The 15,991-nt window shown below is 43.9% G+C and overlaps 1 protein-coding gene across 2 annotated transcripts in view; it reads left to right on the plus strand.

Moving 5' to 3' along the window:
• The window catches only part of CERS6 (ceramide synthase 6), a 150,698-nt gene that overhangs the window by 111,630 nt on the left and 23,077 nt on the right, over nucleotides 1-15,991 (plus strand). For both annotated transcript variants that reach the window (XM_084812136.1, XM_084812146.1), the window contains exons 7-8: nucleotides 9,524-9,652; nucleotides 12,243-12,349. In XM_084812136.1, coding sequence (XP_084668262.1) covers nucleotides 9,524-9,652; nucleotides 12,243-12,349 — 236 coding nt within the window. The remainder of the gene's footprint in view (nucleotides 1-9,523; nucleotides 9,653-12,242; nucleotides 12,350-15,991) is intronic.

Consider the following 15,991-nt stretch of genomic DNA (forward strand, 5'->3'; position numbering starts at 1 on the left):
TCTGCATCATCAACTAGGCCGGGGGGGGGGGGAGTACTGAATCTTGCCCAGCACTGGTGTAATCCTTGAACGAGAACAATTCACCATGTAAAAAGTAGGACGACAGAGATGTGTTCACCCTGTTGTTTACCCTAATAGTAAATTCCTGACAGGAAAATAGCCTTCAACTGAACTGACTGCTGATTTTCAAAAGCCTCTTTCAGTTATTGGCGGGGCATGGATTCCACTAGATTATCCCCGCCTGACTGGAGATTAATGAGCAATATCTGCAGTCCAGCACATATTATCAGCTCAACATTCTGTGAAAATAACCTGACTGGGTAGATGGGGGTTTTCTGTTTACCAGCTCACAAAGTGGCATGAGGAACAATTTATCTCGTACCCTGGTGTATGCCCAGGAGCACGTACGCACACGTGTGGTTTGTTTGTTTCTTTTTATATATCCCTAGATTGCATCTATGGAGCACAGTAATAGTTATGGGCAGAGAATGGGCTACTAAGAAGCTTATGGTTGTCCTGGAATATCCTTACTTTAATATCAGTCAACTTTATGAATTCTTCTTCTGAATTTTAATAGGTTGGCAGCTGGTTTGTTTTTTGAGAGAGCAGTGTTATTTTGAGGTCAGTATTTAAATGATTTTAGAAAATGGCTACCTCAATTAAATGATGTATTGGTTTCTTTAAATGTTTAAGAGAGGGGAGAGGTTTGATTCATGCATAACAGCCATGTGTTTTCAGCAAAGGCCTTGGCATTTTGGCATTTACTGTAGCTGCTAATTATTCTGTGGCGTGAATGTGTGTGTGTGTGTGTGTGTATGTTCCTTTTCCAGCTTTCTGAAAAAGCAGTCTGCTCTGAGGTTTAGCTGGCTCTGGGGACGTTACCGGATGAAAGCAGGAATAATCAGAGTGATTCAGTTGCCCTTGGAGAAAAACCGTTTTGGATGTGCTAATGCGCAGTGGTAGAAATTCTTAAGACAATGATGATTCCAAACAAAAAGGGAATCCATATCTCCAGCTTCTCCATACTCTGTGGCATCTGACAGAGGAGAATGTTTACCCTTATTTCACAGAAAGTGCCCAAGGGAGCAGTCTTAGAATTCAGTTTGCTAAGTCCTCTCAATGAATTGTCCTCATTGTATTTGAAAACACATCATGTTGCAATATAAAAGAGAGGAAAATTGTCCCATGTATTTCTGTCATCACAGGAGGTTGCCTCCAAGCATTGTATTGGGGTCGGGGGGGGGGGGGTATTGTGCCTCCTGCACAATGACCAGTGAGCTAGATGCGAAGAATTGTGACTGAGAGGAAGATAGCAACTAGCACCTTTGCACAAAATCCCATGCAAGAGTCCATGCAGTGCTAAACGTGTCCTTTTTACAAGTTGTTACATGTGCACAGAAGAGGCCTTATTTTGGATTGAACCATTTGTTTGTGGGACAGTTTAAAACCAAGGGAAATAGGAATCTGCCTTATACTGAGTCAGCGCATTGCCCCATCTACCATAATGTGGTCAACACTGACTGGCAGTGGCTCTCCATTTTTTTGCTGGAGGCAGGTCTTTTTGCTGCCTTGGAGATGCCAGGAATTTTATCTGGGACCTTCAGCATGCAAAACATGTGCTCTAGCACTAAGCTACAGCCCCTCCCAGAAAGCTCTGAGTGTGTAAGAGGGAAGGGAGAGAGAAAATGTACTGTACTAGAACAGATAGCATTCCCTGGATATTCCTTGCTGTTACTTCTGTATGCATTGTAACCCATGCTTTGATGTCTTTGTTGCCACCAGTAGTGTTAAGACCCACGCTATCATATTCTTAAATGGTAGATCACTGACTGGCTCACAAGAATCCTGTTGGTTGAGTCACCAATGAATCCTGGAAATATGTAGAGGCCATGGTGCACAAGAGAATAGTGGCAAAAGGATTGCAGGTTGGTGGCTGGAACTAACAGGTGAGCCTGGACAGAGGTAAAATTCAATTTATACCTTAAATATAAATTTTGGAAACTGAACACAGTCATATGCTGTTAGAGTAAATACTGTTACAGTGCTAACAATTATTGATGGATGTAGGCATAGAGTGACTATTCGAGAAGGTGAGGGACTTGAAGATACCTGTGAGCCATTTGGAGTCTGCTCTAGACCAATTTGAGTCTCAGTTGGACTCAAAATGGGACCTATTTTCTACCCTGCTCGTTACATTTCCCCTGCTGATTCCTACACACAAACGCACACACACACATACTAAAGTAAGGGGTGGGGGGAGAACAGATTCCTTAACTTTGTTTGCAGGAGTCATTAACCGGTGGTGGGAGTCCATCTTACTAGTTGCACAGGCATTAGAGTCTTCTGAAACTATTATTCCCATGTTCCTTACAGGAAATGGCTGAGAAATGTCAACACAGGCAGGCAGGAGATGAGCTCCTTCCTGCTGCCAGTTATCCCCCTCCCTTCAAGCTAAGGTATGAGGATTGTATGTGTTTCCCTCCTTACCTTAGCTTTCAAAAGGAGAGGGAAACAGTCCAGTCATTTGCAAGTGTTACTTTCAAGAACTCTCCATAGCCCTTGAGGTTTGTGGGTACTTGAAGGGAATGCTCACAGATATCGAATCACTTTTTATTTTTGAGGAGGACAGGGGGATGTTTATCTATCTCTAGACAGATGCCTGTCCCTGAGATAGCTACAGAACAGGAGGAGATAACTGGCTCTCATAGGATGAAGTAGCGCATAGAATATGGTACTTAGGTTCAGATCAGTGCTTAGGCATGAGCTTGCTAAATGCCTGTACACGTCTATTTTAGAAGAGTGAATATTAGTTCTTCTTTAATCAGGGGACACTGAGTAGAACAATCTAGATTTGTTTTTAACTGGTTTGAAAATAGAAGTCACAAAAGGAAAAAGCTGAACTTGACTTTTCCATTCAGATTGTTTGTCTTTCAGCTTTATTTCCATTGGCAGTGAAAATCGAAACACAAGAGTCAACAGTTAGCAGAAGGATCAAAAGCACGGAATGTCATTGTGAAAGCTTTGGGGAGACCTTTTTTTTCTTTTTTTGCAACATGCTGTTTCCCAATATGTGGAGAAAAGAATAAATGCTTAATTGATTTGGTGGTGGTAGACTCATCCTTGGATGGATAGCCTTAAATATAATGGGAAGCAGGGGGGGGATGTCTCCTGTTCATTAAGCTGCTTGAAATGGTAAATGAAAGTAAAACATAAATAGAGATTCAGTTGCATTGTCTGCACATTCTGCTTTGGTGGGGGGGGGAATAGCATGGCTACTGCTGAATGGGGGTGAGGGGAATGAACCTGATGAGACCCTTTGATTGGAGACAAGTGGGACCCCAATGTAAGAGCAGGATAAGTATTATTCATTTTTATTTACAACATTTATATATCACTCCCCATCTAAAACAAATTCTGGAGCAGTGAACATAAGAGGTTGTTGTTGTTGTTCAGTCGTTAAGTCATGACTGACTCTTCGTGACCCCATGGACCATAGCACGCCAGGCCTTCCTGTCCTCCGCTCTCTCCCGGAGTGTGCTCAAGTCCATATTCATTGCATCGGTGATGCTATCTAGCTATCTCATCCTCTGCCGCCCCCTTCTCCTTTTGCCTTCAATCTTTCCCAGCATCAGGGTCTTTTCCAGTGACTTTTCTCTTCACATTAGGTGGCCAAAATATTTGAGCTTCAGCTTCAGTATCTGTCCTTCCAATGAGCACTCAGGGTTGATTTCCTTTAGGATTGACTGATCTGATCTCCTTGCAGGCCAGGGGACTCATAAGAGTCTTCTCCAGCACCACAGTTCGAAAGCATCAATTCTTCGGCGTTCAGCCTTCCTTATAGTCCAGCTCTCACAGCCATACGTTACTACTGGGAAAGCCATAGCTTTGATTAGACGGACCTTTGTCAGCAAGGTGATGTCTCTGCTTCTTACTATGCTGTCTAGGTTTGCCATAGCTTTTCTCCCAAGGAGTAAGCGTTTTTTAATTTCATGGCTACAGTCACCATCTGTGGTGATCTTGGAGCCCAAGAAAGTAAAATCTGTCGCTGCTTCCATTTCTTCCCCTTCTATATGCCAGGAAGTGATGGGGCCAGATGCCATGATCTTAGTTTTTTTAATGTTGAGTTTCAGACCAGCTTTTGCACTCTCCACTTTCACCCTCAACAAGAGGCTCTTGAGATCCTCTTCGCTTTCTGCCATTAGGGTGGTATCGTCTGCGTATCTGAGGTTGTTGATAATTCTCCCGGCAATCTTAATTCCGACCTGTGATTCATCCAACCCGGCGTTTCTCATGATGTACTCTGCATATAAGTTAAATAAGCAGGGCGACAATATACAGCCTTGTTGTACTCCTTTCCCAATTTTGAACCAATCAGTTGTTCCATGTCCGGTTCTTACTGTTGCTTCTTGACCCTCGTACAGGTTTCTCAGGAGACAGGTAAGGTGGTCTGGTACACCCATCGCTTTAAGAATTTGCCACAGTTTGTTGTGATCCACACAATCAAAGGCTTTAGCGTAGTCAATGAAGCAGAAATAGACATTTTTCTAGAATTCTCTTGCTTTCTCCATGATCCATTGCATATTGGCGATTTGATCTCTAGTTCCTCTGCCTCTTTGAAACCCAGCTTGTACTTCCGGTAGTTCTCGGTTCACATACTGCTGAAGCCTAGCTTGTAGGATTTTGAGCATCACCTTGCTGGCATGTGAAATGAGAACATAAGAGGTACAGTAGTAAAAAAGATTAAAGATTAAAACATCATATTAGAATTATTCAAAATAGAATGCCAATAAAAAACATGGCTGGTCATTTAAGGAGTGCTTCCTGGAACATAACTGTTTTCAGGAGGCACCACAAGAAATATAATGTTGGCGCCTGCGTGACCTCCAGGGGTGGGAGTTCCAAAGAAAGGGGGCCACTGCACTGAAGGCTACTCTCCAGGTGGACGCCAATCAGGCCATAAGTCCATGTGGAACCACTAGGAGTAAGCCATCTGATGACCTCAATGACCAGGTAGGTTGGAAAGCGATAAAGCACTTTCTCCCCAAGTTGTTTAGGGCTTTGTACACTAGTATTAATACCTTAAACCTGGCCCAGTAGCAAATAGGTAGCCAGTGCACTTCCTCAGCAAAGGAGTTGCATGCTGAAAAGGGGCAGCTCCCAGTTACAGCTGAGCTGCTACATTCTGCACTGGCTCCAGCTTCCTGTGCAGCCTTAAGGGCAGCCCCACATAGAGCATATTACAGTAATCCAGTCTTGAGCTTACTAGCACCTGTACCACTGTGGCCAAGCTATCCCTGTCCAGGAGAGGCCGCGGTTGGTGAACTACCCGAAGCTGGTAAAAGGCTCTCCTAGCTGCGATGGCCACTTGGGCCTCCAGCAACAATGATGGATCTAGGAGTACCCCCAAACTACGGATCTGATCTTTCAGAGGGAGTGCAACCCCATCCAGAACAGGCAATGCGCCTATCTCCCAGACCCGGGAACCACTCACCCATAGGGCTTCTGTCTTGCCACGATTCAGTTTCAGTTTATTGGCCCTCATCCAGCCAATTATTGCATCTAGGCACTGGTCCAGGATTTGCACAGCCTCTCTTGATTCAGATGTCACAGGGAGATAGAGCTCTGTGTCATCACTGTACTGATGGCTCTTGGCTCCAAATCCTCTAATGACCGCTCCCAGCAGCTTCATGTAGATGTTAAACAAAATTGGGGACAAGAGGGTACACCGCAGCTCAATTGCCAGGGAGCTGAGGAATGACCACCCAACGTTACTCTCTGAAATTGACCCTGCAGGTAGGACCAGAAACACTGTAACACAGTGCCTCCAGTACCCATCCCAGCGAGTCAATCCAGGAGGATACCATGGTCAATGGTATCAAGGAGGTCAAGCAGAATTTACAGGATTGCACTCCCCCCGTCCCTCTCTCGATAAAGGTCATCTATCAGGGCAACCAAGGCTGATTCAGTCCCGTAACCAGATCAAAACCAAGACTGGAATAGGTCTAGAGAATCAGTATCCTCCAAGAGTGCTTGCAGTGCTCTCAAGTAGCTTCCCTTAAAAAGGGGGGTATTTGCGACTGGGCTGTAGTTGTCTACTACTTTAGGGTCCAGAGTGGGCTTCTTCAGGAGTGGTCGCACTATTGTCTCCTTAAGGACAGAAGGAATCACCCCTTTCTGCAGGGAAGCATTTGCCACTCCTTGGACTCACCTAGTCATACCCCCTCGGCTAGCTTTTATTAGCTAGGCGGGGCAGGGATCAAGAGGACACATGGTTGGCCACATTGCTGCAAGCACCTTGTCCACGTCGTCAGGCCGCAGCAACTGAAACTGATCCCACAAAATTGGGCAGATGGTGGAGTCAGACACCTCAACTCAAACTGCACTGACAATAGCATCAAGTTCACTGTGCGGACAAACTATGTTGTCCTCAAAGAGTGATGCAAAAAGGTTACAGTGGGTCCTTGAGCGGGCCAGGGCCCCATTTGCTGGGGAGGATGTTAACAGCCCCTGGACCACCCAGAAGAGCTCCACTGGACGGCTACTCAAGGATACAATGGAGGCAGCAAAATAAGCCTTCTTTGCTGCCCACACTGCCATGTAATATTTATTATACCACATATATATATATATTTTTAGAAGTCACCTATACTCTTTTCTTGAATTCAGATCCACTTCAGTAGATGAATATTTAGATACTACTGAACCCTTACATATGATCTTTCTTGTTTGTTTGTTTGTTTGTTTATTTCAAAGTCAGTCATCCCTTTTTGAGTGCCTTCCCATTGACCAGTTCTCATGAAACACACTTCACTGGAAAGCTCTTGACACAAGATTCCACAATAACAACGGTTTTCAGTATAATTCAAAGTCGGGAGTTTATTTATGCCTATAAAGCTTTTTTTAAAAAACAAAGAATTAGGCTGTCTTCTATAACAATTTACTATAAAGTTTTATTTTTAATATAAAAATGTGAAGTATAATTAAACAAACATAATTAATCACAAACTGGAGCAAAATGAAATGTGAACATCAAAAAAAAGTCTTTGTAAACCTTTATAAACACAGGTGCAGGCCAAAGAACAATGATATGCCAGTAACATATGGCCTGTAAACAAATCATGAAGGGATTAATGGACAATGACACTTTGAATGTTTCAATAAATGCAGTTAGTTAAGTTAAACCTTTCGTTAGATTTGATTTTTCTCTGTGAACTATGTTCGCGAGGAACCAACTGGTTATGTATTACTCTTGAGTAGAATCCACAGAAATACCATTTGGGGCATTGCATGCTAACATTATTGCTGCTTAGCACTGCTTTTGCTACTTTGGGTTAAGTAAGTGACAAAAAGGGTTTCAGGGTATTGCTGTGGTATTAAACTACTACAGTTCTTTTCTATCTTCATACTCTAATATCATTCTTTAAACTCATGCAGACACTATCCAAAGCAATCCCTTCAGTGCTTATATGAGGTAAAGCTGCATGGAAATTAGATTATAAAATAGCAAAGTGCCCATCAATATGATGGGCTGTGTTTAGGGATGCTGGAGAAATTTGAGACAGGCTAAAATGAGTTTGGATTTCTAAGAATCCAGCCTGCAGAATCCGCTGCAGAGCAACCCCCTCAGGCCATGCAGAGTCCACGGGCTTTCGGCTGTTTCTTTTTTTACTTTCCCAGAATTTACGCATTTTTATGCGTAGAAAAATACACAAGTTTCTGCAGAGGAAAAGTTGAATGGGGGAGAGTACGCTAAATGTTACGTACTGAGGTAAATTATGTAAATGGTTATGAAACCTCTTACATAATAATTTACGCATTTTTCCGTATGATAAAAAAATCGCATCTGTCTGTGAGGGGATGATGGAACAAAAACCGCCTGACAGTCCACAAAACACAGACGGGGCGGATTTTACACCGTCCGTACATCCCTAGCTGTGTTTTACATTCTCCTTGGTGAATGGTAAGAGAACCATTGAGAAATGTTTGTTGTTTTGTTGTGGGTTTCTAAAAAAGGATAAACAAATAGAACTGTGTACAAGATTCGACCTGTTGCTCTTAGTATGATTAGGGGCCCTTGCCTTATAAGATTCGAACAGTGTGGAGGAGGGCAGAACAGGGAGGGAACTGTAGGGCATCAGTTCCCAGAAGACCTTGTCTGAATTTCAGCACAGCAATAACGGGGCTGGGGTTGTGGTTCTCCAAGGGTGATAGAAGCCAAGGCTCCTTAAGTGGGACCTAATCCTTTTGTCCGAGTTACTAGTTGGCTTGCTGGGAGGGGTCAGAGCAGGGCTGGCTCAAGACATTTTGCTGCATGAGGCAAAGGACAAGACTGTTTGTTTGTTTGTTTGTTTGTTTGTTTACACATGCACACTAAAATGTATAACCTTCCCTTCTGGTGCTTAGACAGGAACCAAACAAAACATAAAATACAAGTATTATTTTTAAATACAATTAATAAAAACAGATGGGTGCAGCAGAGAAAACAGAAGGGCTTGGATAAAAATGTATCTATCCAATAAACACCTGCCTAAACAAGAGGTTTGCCACCTGGAGAAACACTGTAAGTGAGGGGGCTAACCGAGCCTCCCAGGGTAGAGAGTTCCACAATGGAGGTGCGGCCATAGAAGATGGCGCCCCCTCTCCATTCCACATGCCTATGTTGACCAGACTGGCAGTGGAATCTTCCCTCAACAGTAGTGACAGGAGAACTCCAGCGCACCTGAGGGCAGCAGGCTAGCGTAAGGGGCATAGGGCAGGCCATGTGGCTGGCACAGGTCTGTCATCCAGCAGCTCACCGCTGCTCACTCACTATGCCTCCTGGAGCCTGCTCACAGAACACTCAGGCATATGCTGCAGTGTGGCTGTGGCAATGCCAGGGTGCATCGTGGGAGCAGAGCAGGATATGCACACACGTGATGCCTGCAGGAGCGAACAGCCTGGGCTGCCTACCTGCCTCAGTTCCTGCTCTTTCAGTCAGAGGCAGCATTGTCCATGATCTTTTGGGAGAAAGGGAGACTAGGTGAGACCGCTAACTGCGCCAGGCAAGTGTCAAGCTACCAGTGTTACTGCTGCCAAGGCACCAGTTCAGGAGGATGGAAAATGTCAGCAGAGGCTTGGGAGGAATGACCAGGGAAGCTCCTGCCTCTGCCTCATAACCTGAGGTGGCCACCTCACTCTGCCTTATGATAGGGCCAGTTCTGGATCAGAGGGGAGTGAAACAGAGAGCAGCCTGAGGCTTCACACTCATCTTATAAAGCCTTCTATGTTCTTGATTCATATGAACTAAATCAATGCTATTTCATTCTTTAATTGTGTTGAATTTTGTTTCTACTAAGACATTGTCTGCATTCTGATCTACACATATTGCTAAATGTTTGCTATTTCCTCCCGTAACAGAATTATGCAGAATTTGTATTTATTTATAGTAGTCTTTTTTTTTACTTCTGAATTTAAATGTCTGGGAACCCAAATTGATTTTTGTAGATATGCTTAACCATTCTCTCTCTTACTTTCTCTACCCCAGGATTTTGGCATCATGTTTACACATCATATCATAGCAGTCATTTTGCTAAGCCTGTCCTACACGGTCAATTTCACACGAGTGGGGAGCCTGACACTGTTTCTTCATGATATATCTGATTGTGTGTTGGAGGTGAGAGAGAGTTATCCATAACAATTCCTTGCCTGTCCAAAATGTCTCTTCCTACAACAAAAACTGTTCCAAACAAGTGGGCTATCGCCTATGAAAGCTTATGAGGAAAGGGCTGGATGTGCCTGATCTCATCTGATCTCGGAAGCTAAGCAGGTACTACCCATCCTGGGTAGTACTTGGATGGGAGACTGCCTGGGAATCAGGCTTCCTGCATTGAGCAGGGGGTTGGACTCGATGGTCTTGTAGGCCCCTTCCAGCCCTATGATTCTGTGATTCTGTGTTCTACTGAAATGTGTCTCAAAAGGTGCTTGCTTTATGTATGTATGTATGAGATGTATATACCACTGGCCATATTTTAAAAATATCTCTTAAGGCTGAATCTGGTGAATGCTTGCTTGGAAGTATGGCCCATGAACGTAGTGGGACTTGCTTTTGATTGGACTGCAAGTGCTAGGTTTTACTTACTCATTTAACTTGGGCAAGCGAGTACGTAACAGAAATAATTCACATAGAAGGTTTGATGATAAACCATCTTGCATGCCAGAGTTCATAGGAACTCTGCCTTTAACTCCTAAAAGTCTATGTTTCCTCATACCATGTAGTTACTTCAGTCATGGCAAAAGTCTGCATAAGTAATATCACTTTTATTCTGGGAGAGACTACATAGCCTGTTCTAGACAGAGTTGGACTCCCCCGAAGGAGCAAGTATGCAGCCTGGGGAATCTCCTTGAGCTGACATTTTCCTTGGATATCTGTGCAGTGGCGAGGAGCACCTTCTGCCAGCTGTGGCTAATTCACCAGCTGCGGCCTCTTCTGGAAAACACAGACCTGGCCTCTGGAAAAGATCCCTATTTTCCACCACCCTGGATTGTAGTATTATGAGAGAGGGAGAAACCCTTCTCTATATTCACTTTGTCCACACCATACATAATTTTGTAAAACTCTCATCACGTCCTCCCCCTAAGCACCTTTTTTTAAAACGAGAAAGCTCCCAACATAGGGGATTTGCTCTGGCTCCCTGATCATATTGGTTGCCCTCTTCTGGTTCTTTTGCAGCTCTGTAATATCGTTATTGAGATGCAGCAACCAGAACTGTACAAAATATTCCAAGTGTGGTCACACCATAGATTTGCATGAAAGCATTACAACAGTGCAAGTTTTATTTTCGATCCCTTTCCTAATAATCCTTAATAATCCTTAACTGGGTTTACTTTTTACTCAGCAGCTGCACACTGGGTCAACATCTACACTGAGCTGTCCACCGCTACCACAAGAATTATTTTCTGGTCATTCTCTCCCAGCTTTGACTACTTCTGTATATTTGCGAAGTGAGGATTTTTTGCCCATTGTGTATGACTTTACACTTGGTTATATTGAATCACGTTCGCCATTTTATTGCTCATTCATTTGGAGAGATCCTTCTGGAGCTCTCCTCTATCCCTTTTTGTTTTTCTCATCCTGAATAATTTGGTGTCATCAAATTTGTCTACCCCAATGCTCACCTCTAACTCCAGGTGTGTTAATTTATGAACAAATTAAAGCACCTGTCCCAGTACAGATCCTTGGGGAACTCCACATCATGCATTATGGGAACTGTCCATTTATTCCTACTCCCTGCTTCCTGTTCTTTAGCCAGTTATTGATCCATAACAGGCCTGCCCTCTTATCCCATTGCTGCTAAGCTTACGCAGGTGAGGTGTATGGTGAGGGACTTTATCAAAAGTATGCAATGTCTGAAATATGTCTGAAGAAGGATTTTAATATTGTGGGGAGGGTGATTTTTGAGAACTGGTAGAATTGGCATAGAGGAAGGCACAACTAGAATAAAACACACACACACACATATATATATATAAATAAATAAAAATAAATGTGCAGTGTTGACAACAGGAAGCTAGACTAAAACAAAGAAAAAGGGGAAGCATAGAAAGACAAAAAGGGACCAGAAACCATAGAAGGATGTTTGTCTATTCAACATGGCTTTCTTGGAAGTTCTAGTGCTGCTAAGGAAGAAATGGCTTGGGAAACCAATAATATGTGTAGGAAACCCGTGGGTGTGTGTGGGTGTGCGCGCGCGAAAACTGGCAAAGGGGATAGAAAGATGAAAGAAACTGCAAAGATGCAAGGTTTTCCTTTCTCTAGGAACTAAGTCCTGTTGAACATGGGACTTCTGAATCAGCATATTCAGGTTTGGACTGTTACAGACACATGGGTTGAACCTAACAGGACTTCCAGATGTGTCCCCCAACCCCCCAGAGCACATTTGCAGTGGGGAGGAGAAATTCATTTCCGTTCTGCTGGAGGGTGACCAGCATTGGATCTGACCCGTGGTGAGGTAGTACCAGAGCCACATTTTATATTATCCTAATTAAGGAATAAAAATGGCATGTTGCAATAGAACCATGTAAAAATATGAGAAATTCTAGTGGATCATGTCAACTTTTGTCCTTGAAATACAGTGAGAGTTGAAGAGGCAAGGGCAATGAAGGCTTCACATGATGTGCTAGGCATATTTGGATTAATTGCCTGTTAGCATTTGTGCCCCCCCCCCCCATTAAAGGTGATAATCTGTGTTCCTTCGTTGTTACAGGTAGCCAAACTGGCAAACTATTGCAAGTTTCAAAAACTGTGTGATTTCTTATTCTTCATGTTTGCTGTTATTTTCATTACTACAAGGCTTGGACTATATCCTTTGTGGTGAGTAAATGTGCTGCTTTCATTGAATTACATGTGCTAAAGTCTGGTGATTGACCTACTGTGGCCTCTTGCCTGTCACTCTCAATGGCTGTGGTTGCTCTTCATAGTTTCATTTTTCACACCGAAGAAGCCACTTGGGTTGTGGGTGGTAGGGACGTTGCTTATGGTGATATCTGAGAAGAAATGAGTTGGAAGCAAATGGTTACAAGTGACTGTGCAGATTCACTAGGCTACATCTGTTTTAGGTTGCACCAGAAATACAATCCAGATATCGCGTATTGAAAAGCACCTAGGTTTGGAGCTAGGATTGTCTCCCGATTTCTATTATTCGATGTACTTTTTGAGCCTGAGATAATGGTAAAAGTGAAATGTGGAAAAGAAGTGGCTCCTGGCTTGATGGCCACCCTTGTTATGAATTTCCACTTTGCTTCCATCTCTCTTTGGTGGAAGGGGTATAGAAATTGGGTGATACGTGCATAGCCCCAAATAACATGTTACTTTCCACACATGGTGGTGAGAGCACATGATTCTGAGGCCTGTGCCTAATTGTGTGTCAACATCTAAACCAACATTGAAATGCCTCCTAAGGAGTTTAAGAAGCCAAACACAAAAATAATTCAAGCTGTTTGACCTGTGGTCATTTAAGAAATGCTACAAATCCGTGAGTTCTGATGACTGGATTTTTTCTTACGTTTCTTTATCAGCTCATTTCCCTTAAGTAAAAGTGCAGCAGCAATTGTTTTCATACTATTTCCCCTCATTGTAATCACGTCTTAAACGTGAGAATGGTGGCAGTGATTAGCATATTACTAACCAATATACAAGTATAAAAAGTAACCCTCTAAAGCAGGGGTCCCTGGGCTGCGGACCAGTACCGGTCTGTGGCCTGTTAGGGACCGGGCCGTAGCAGGGGTGTGGGAACTCCCTTTACCTTGGATCCGCAGGGGGGGAGGCAATCGCCCCCCCCCCCGGAATCCTCACCGGCCCTGGCCAGCTCCGCTCTTGGAGCTGCTGGCCGACTCCGGCCCCTGGCAGACTTCTGGCTGCTGGGACAGAAATGGTGTCCGCACGGACGCCATTTGCATCCCTGTTCTTCAAGTAATAGGCTACATAACGTAGCCGATTACTTGAAGAACAGGGACGCAAATGGCATCCACTACGTGGACGCCATTTCCGTCCCAGCGGCCGGAAGTCCGCCAGCGGCCGGAGTCGGCCACCAGCTCCGAGGACTCAGAGAGCGGAGCTGGCCAGGGCCGGTGAGGATTCCGGGGGGGGGCGGATTGCCTCTCCCCCCCACGGACCCAAGGTAAGGGGGGTTCCCACACCCCTGCTGCAGCCCGGTTCCACCACCATCCCGGTCTGTGGAAAAATTGTTTTCCATGAGACCGGTCCCTGGTCCCAAAAAGGTTGGGGACCGCTGCTCTAAAGGACAAACTAAATCGGTTTGAAATGGCAATCCTTTTATTAGAGAATTATTTTTCCATGTTTAAGCTGGTTCATGAGAGCAAAGCGTCTGAATACGGTTTGGGTTTTTGGCCTCCTTGGAACACATTCGGTTGACCAACCAGCTCTACAGCAGCAACACTGAACAGCAGAGCAGGTGTTTTGTGTAATCCATACCTATTATGCAGCTTTGGTCTAATTTAATTGTGTCAGTTGGATTTAATAAATAAACCTGGAATTAGCACAATATCTTTTCTGTTTTATACAGTTGGTGGTAGCGTTTATTAGGATGCATCCTCCTTGCACATTTGTGGAAAAGGAGTTAGCATGAATTTAAATAAAAGTATTATTTAGAATCAGACTAAAGAGAATAGGGAAGACCCACAGATCAGTTAGATATGAGCTCACTAATATTCCTCATGAATATGCAGTGGAGGTGAAGAATAGATTTAAGGGACTAGATTTAGTAGATAGGGTCCCGGAAGAACTATGGACAGAAGTTCGCAACGTTGTTCAGGAGGCGGCAACAAAAAACGTCCCAAAGAAAAAGAAAACCAAGAAGGCAAGATGGCTGTCTGTTGAGACACTGGAAGCAGCCCAAGAAAGAAGGAAAGCAAAAGGCAACAGTGATAGGGGGAGAGATGCCCAATTAAATGCAAAATTCCAGAGGTTAGCCAGAAGAGATAAGGAATTATTTTTAAACAAGCAATGCACGGAAGCGGAAGAAGATAATAAAATAGGAAGGACAAGAGACCTCTTCCAGAAAATTAGAAACGTCAGCGGTAAATTCCAGGCAAAAATGGGTATGATCAAAAACAAAGATGGCAAGGACCTGACAGAAGCAGAAGAGATCAAGAAAAGGTGGCAAGAATATACGGAAGGTCTGTATAGGAAAGTTAATAATATTGGGGATAGATTTGATGGTGTGGTCAGTGAGCTAGAGCCAGACATCCTGAAGAGTGAGGTTGAATGGGCCTTAAGAAGCATTGCTAATAACAAGGCAGCAGGAGACGACGGTATCCCAGGTGAACTGTTTAAAATCTTGCAAGATGATGCTGTCAAGGTGATGCATGCCATATGCCAGGAAATTTGGAAAACACAAGAATGGCCATCAGATTGGAAAAAATCAACTTATATCCCCATACCAAAAAAGGGAAGCACCAAAGAATGTTCAAACTATCGAACAGTGGCACTTATTTCACATGCCAGTAAGGTAATGCTCAAGATCTTGCAAGGTAGACTCCAGCAATTCATGGAACGAGAACTGCTAGATGTACAAGCTGTGTTTCGAAAAGGCAGAGGAACTAGAGACCAAATTGCCAATATCCGCTGGATAATGGAGAAAGCCAGGGAGTTTCAGAAAAATATCTATTTCTGTTTTATTGACTATTCTAAAGCCTTTGACTGTGTGGATCATAACAAATTGTGGCAAGTTCTTGGTGATATGGGGATACCAAATCATCTTGTCTGCCTCCTGAGGAATCTGTATAACGAACAAGTAGCAACGGTAAGAACAGACCATGGAACAACAGGCTGGTTTAAGATTGGGAAAGGAGTACGGCAGGGTGGTATACTCTCACCCTACCTATTCAACCTGTACACAGAACACATCATGCGACGTGCTGGGCTTGACGAAGCCAAGGCTGGAGTTAAAATCGCTGGAAGAAACATTAACAATCTCCGATATGCAGATGATACCACTTCGATGGCTGAAAGCGAGGAGGAGCTGAGGAACCTTATGACGAAGGTGAAAGAAGAAAGTGCAAAAGCTGGGTTGCAGTTCAACCTAAAAAAAACACAAGATTATGGCAACCAGCTTGATTGATAACTGGCAAATAGAGGGAGAAAACAGGGAGGCAGTGACAGGCTTTGTCTTTCTAGGCACAAAGATTACTGCAGACGCTGACTGCAGCCAGGAAATCAGAAGACGTTTACTTCTTGGGAGGACAGCAATGACAAATCTTGATAAAATAGTTAAGAGCAGAGACATACAGGTGCTTTCATCTGTAAGGCCGACCACCTGCTTACTTGATCCTTGCCCATCTTGACTCATTATGAGCTGCAGAGAGAGACTGGGTGAGGGGATCGAGGCGGTGGTGAACGCCTCCCTTGAGGAGGGAGTGATGCCATCAGCCCTCAAGGAGGCAGTGATAAGACCGCTCTTAAAGAAGCCCTCCTTGGATCCTCAAGTTCTGAACA

This window comes from Heloderma suspectum, chromosome 1 (assembly GCF_057233095.1).
Source record: "Heloderma suspectum isolate Gila_16-S chromosome 1, 16-S_ref, whole genome shotgun sequence".
In the NCBI taxonomy this organism is placed as follows: domain Eukaryota; kingdom Metazoa; phylum Chordata; class Lepidosauria; order Squamata; family Helodermatidae; genus Heloderma; species Heloderma suspectum.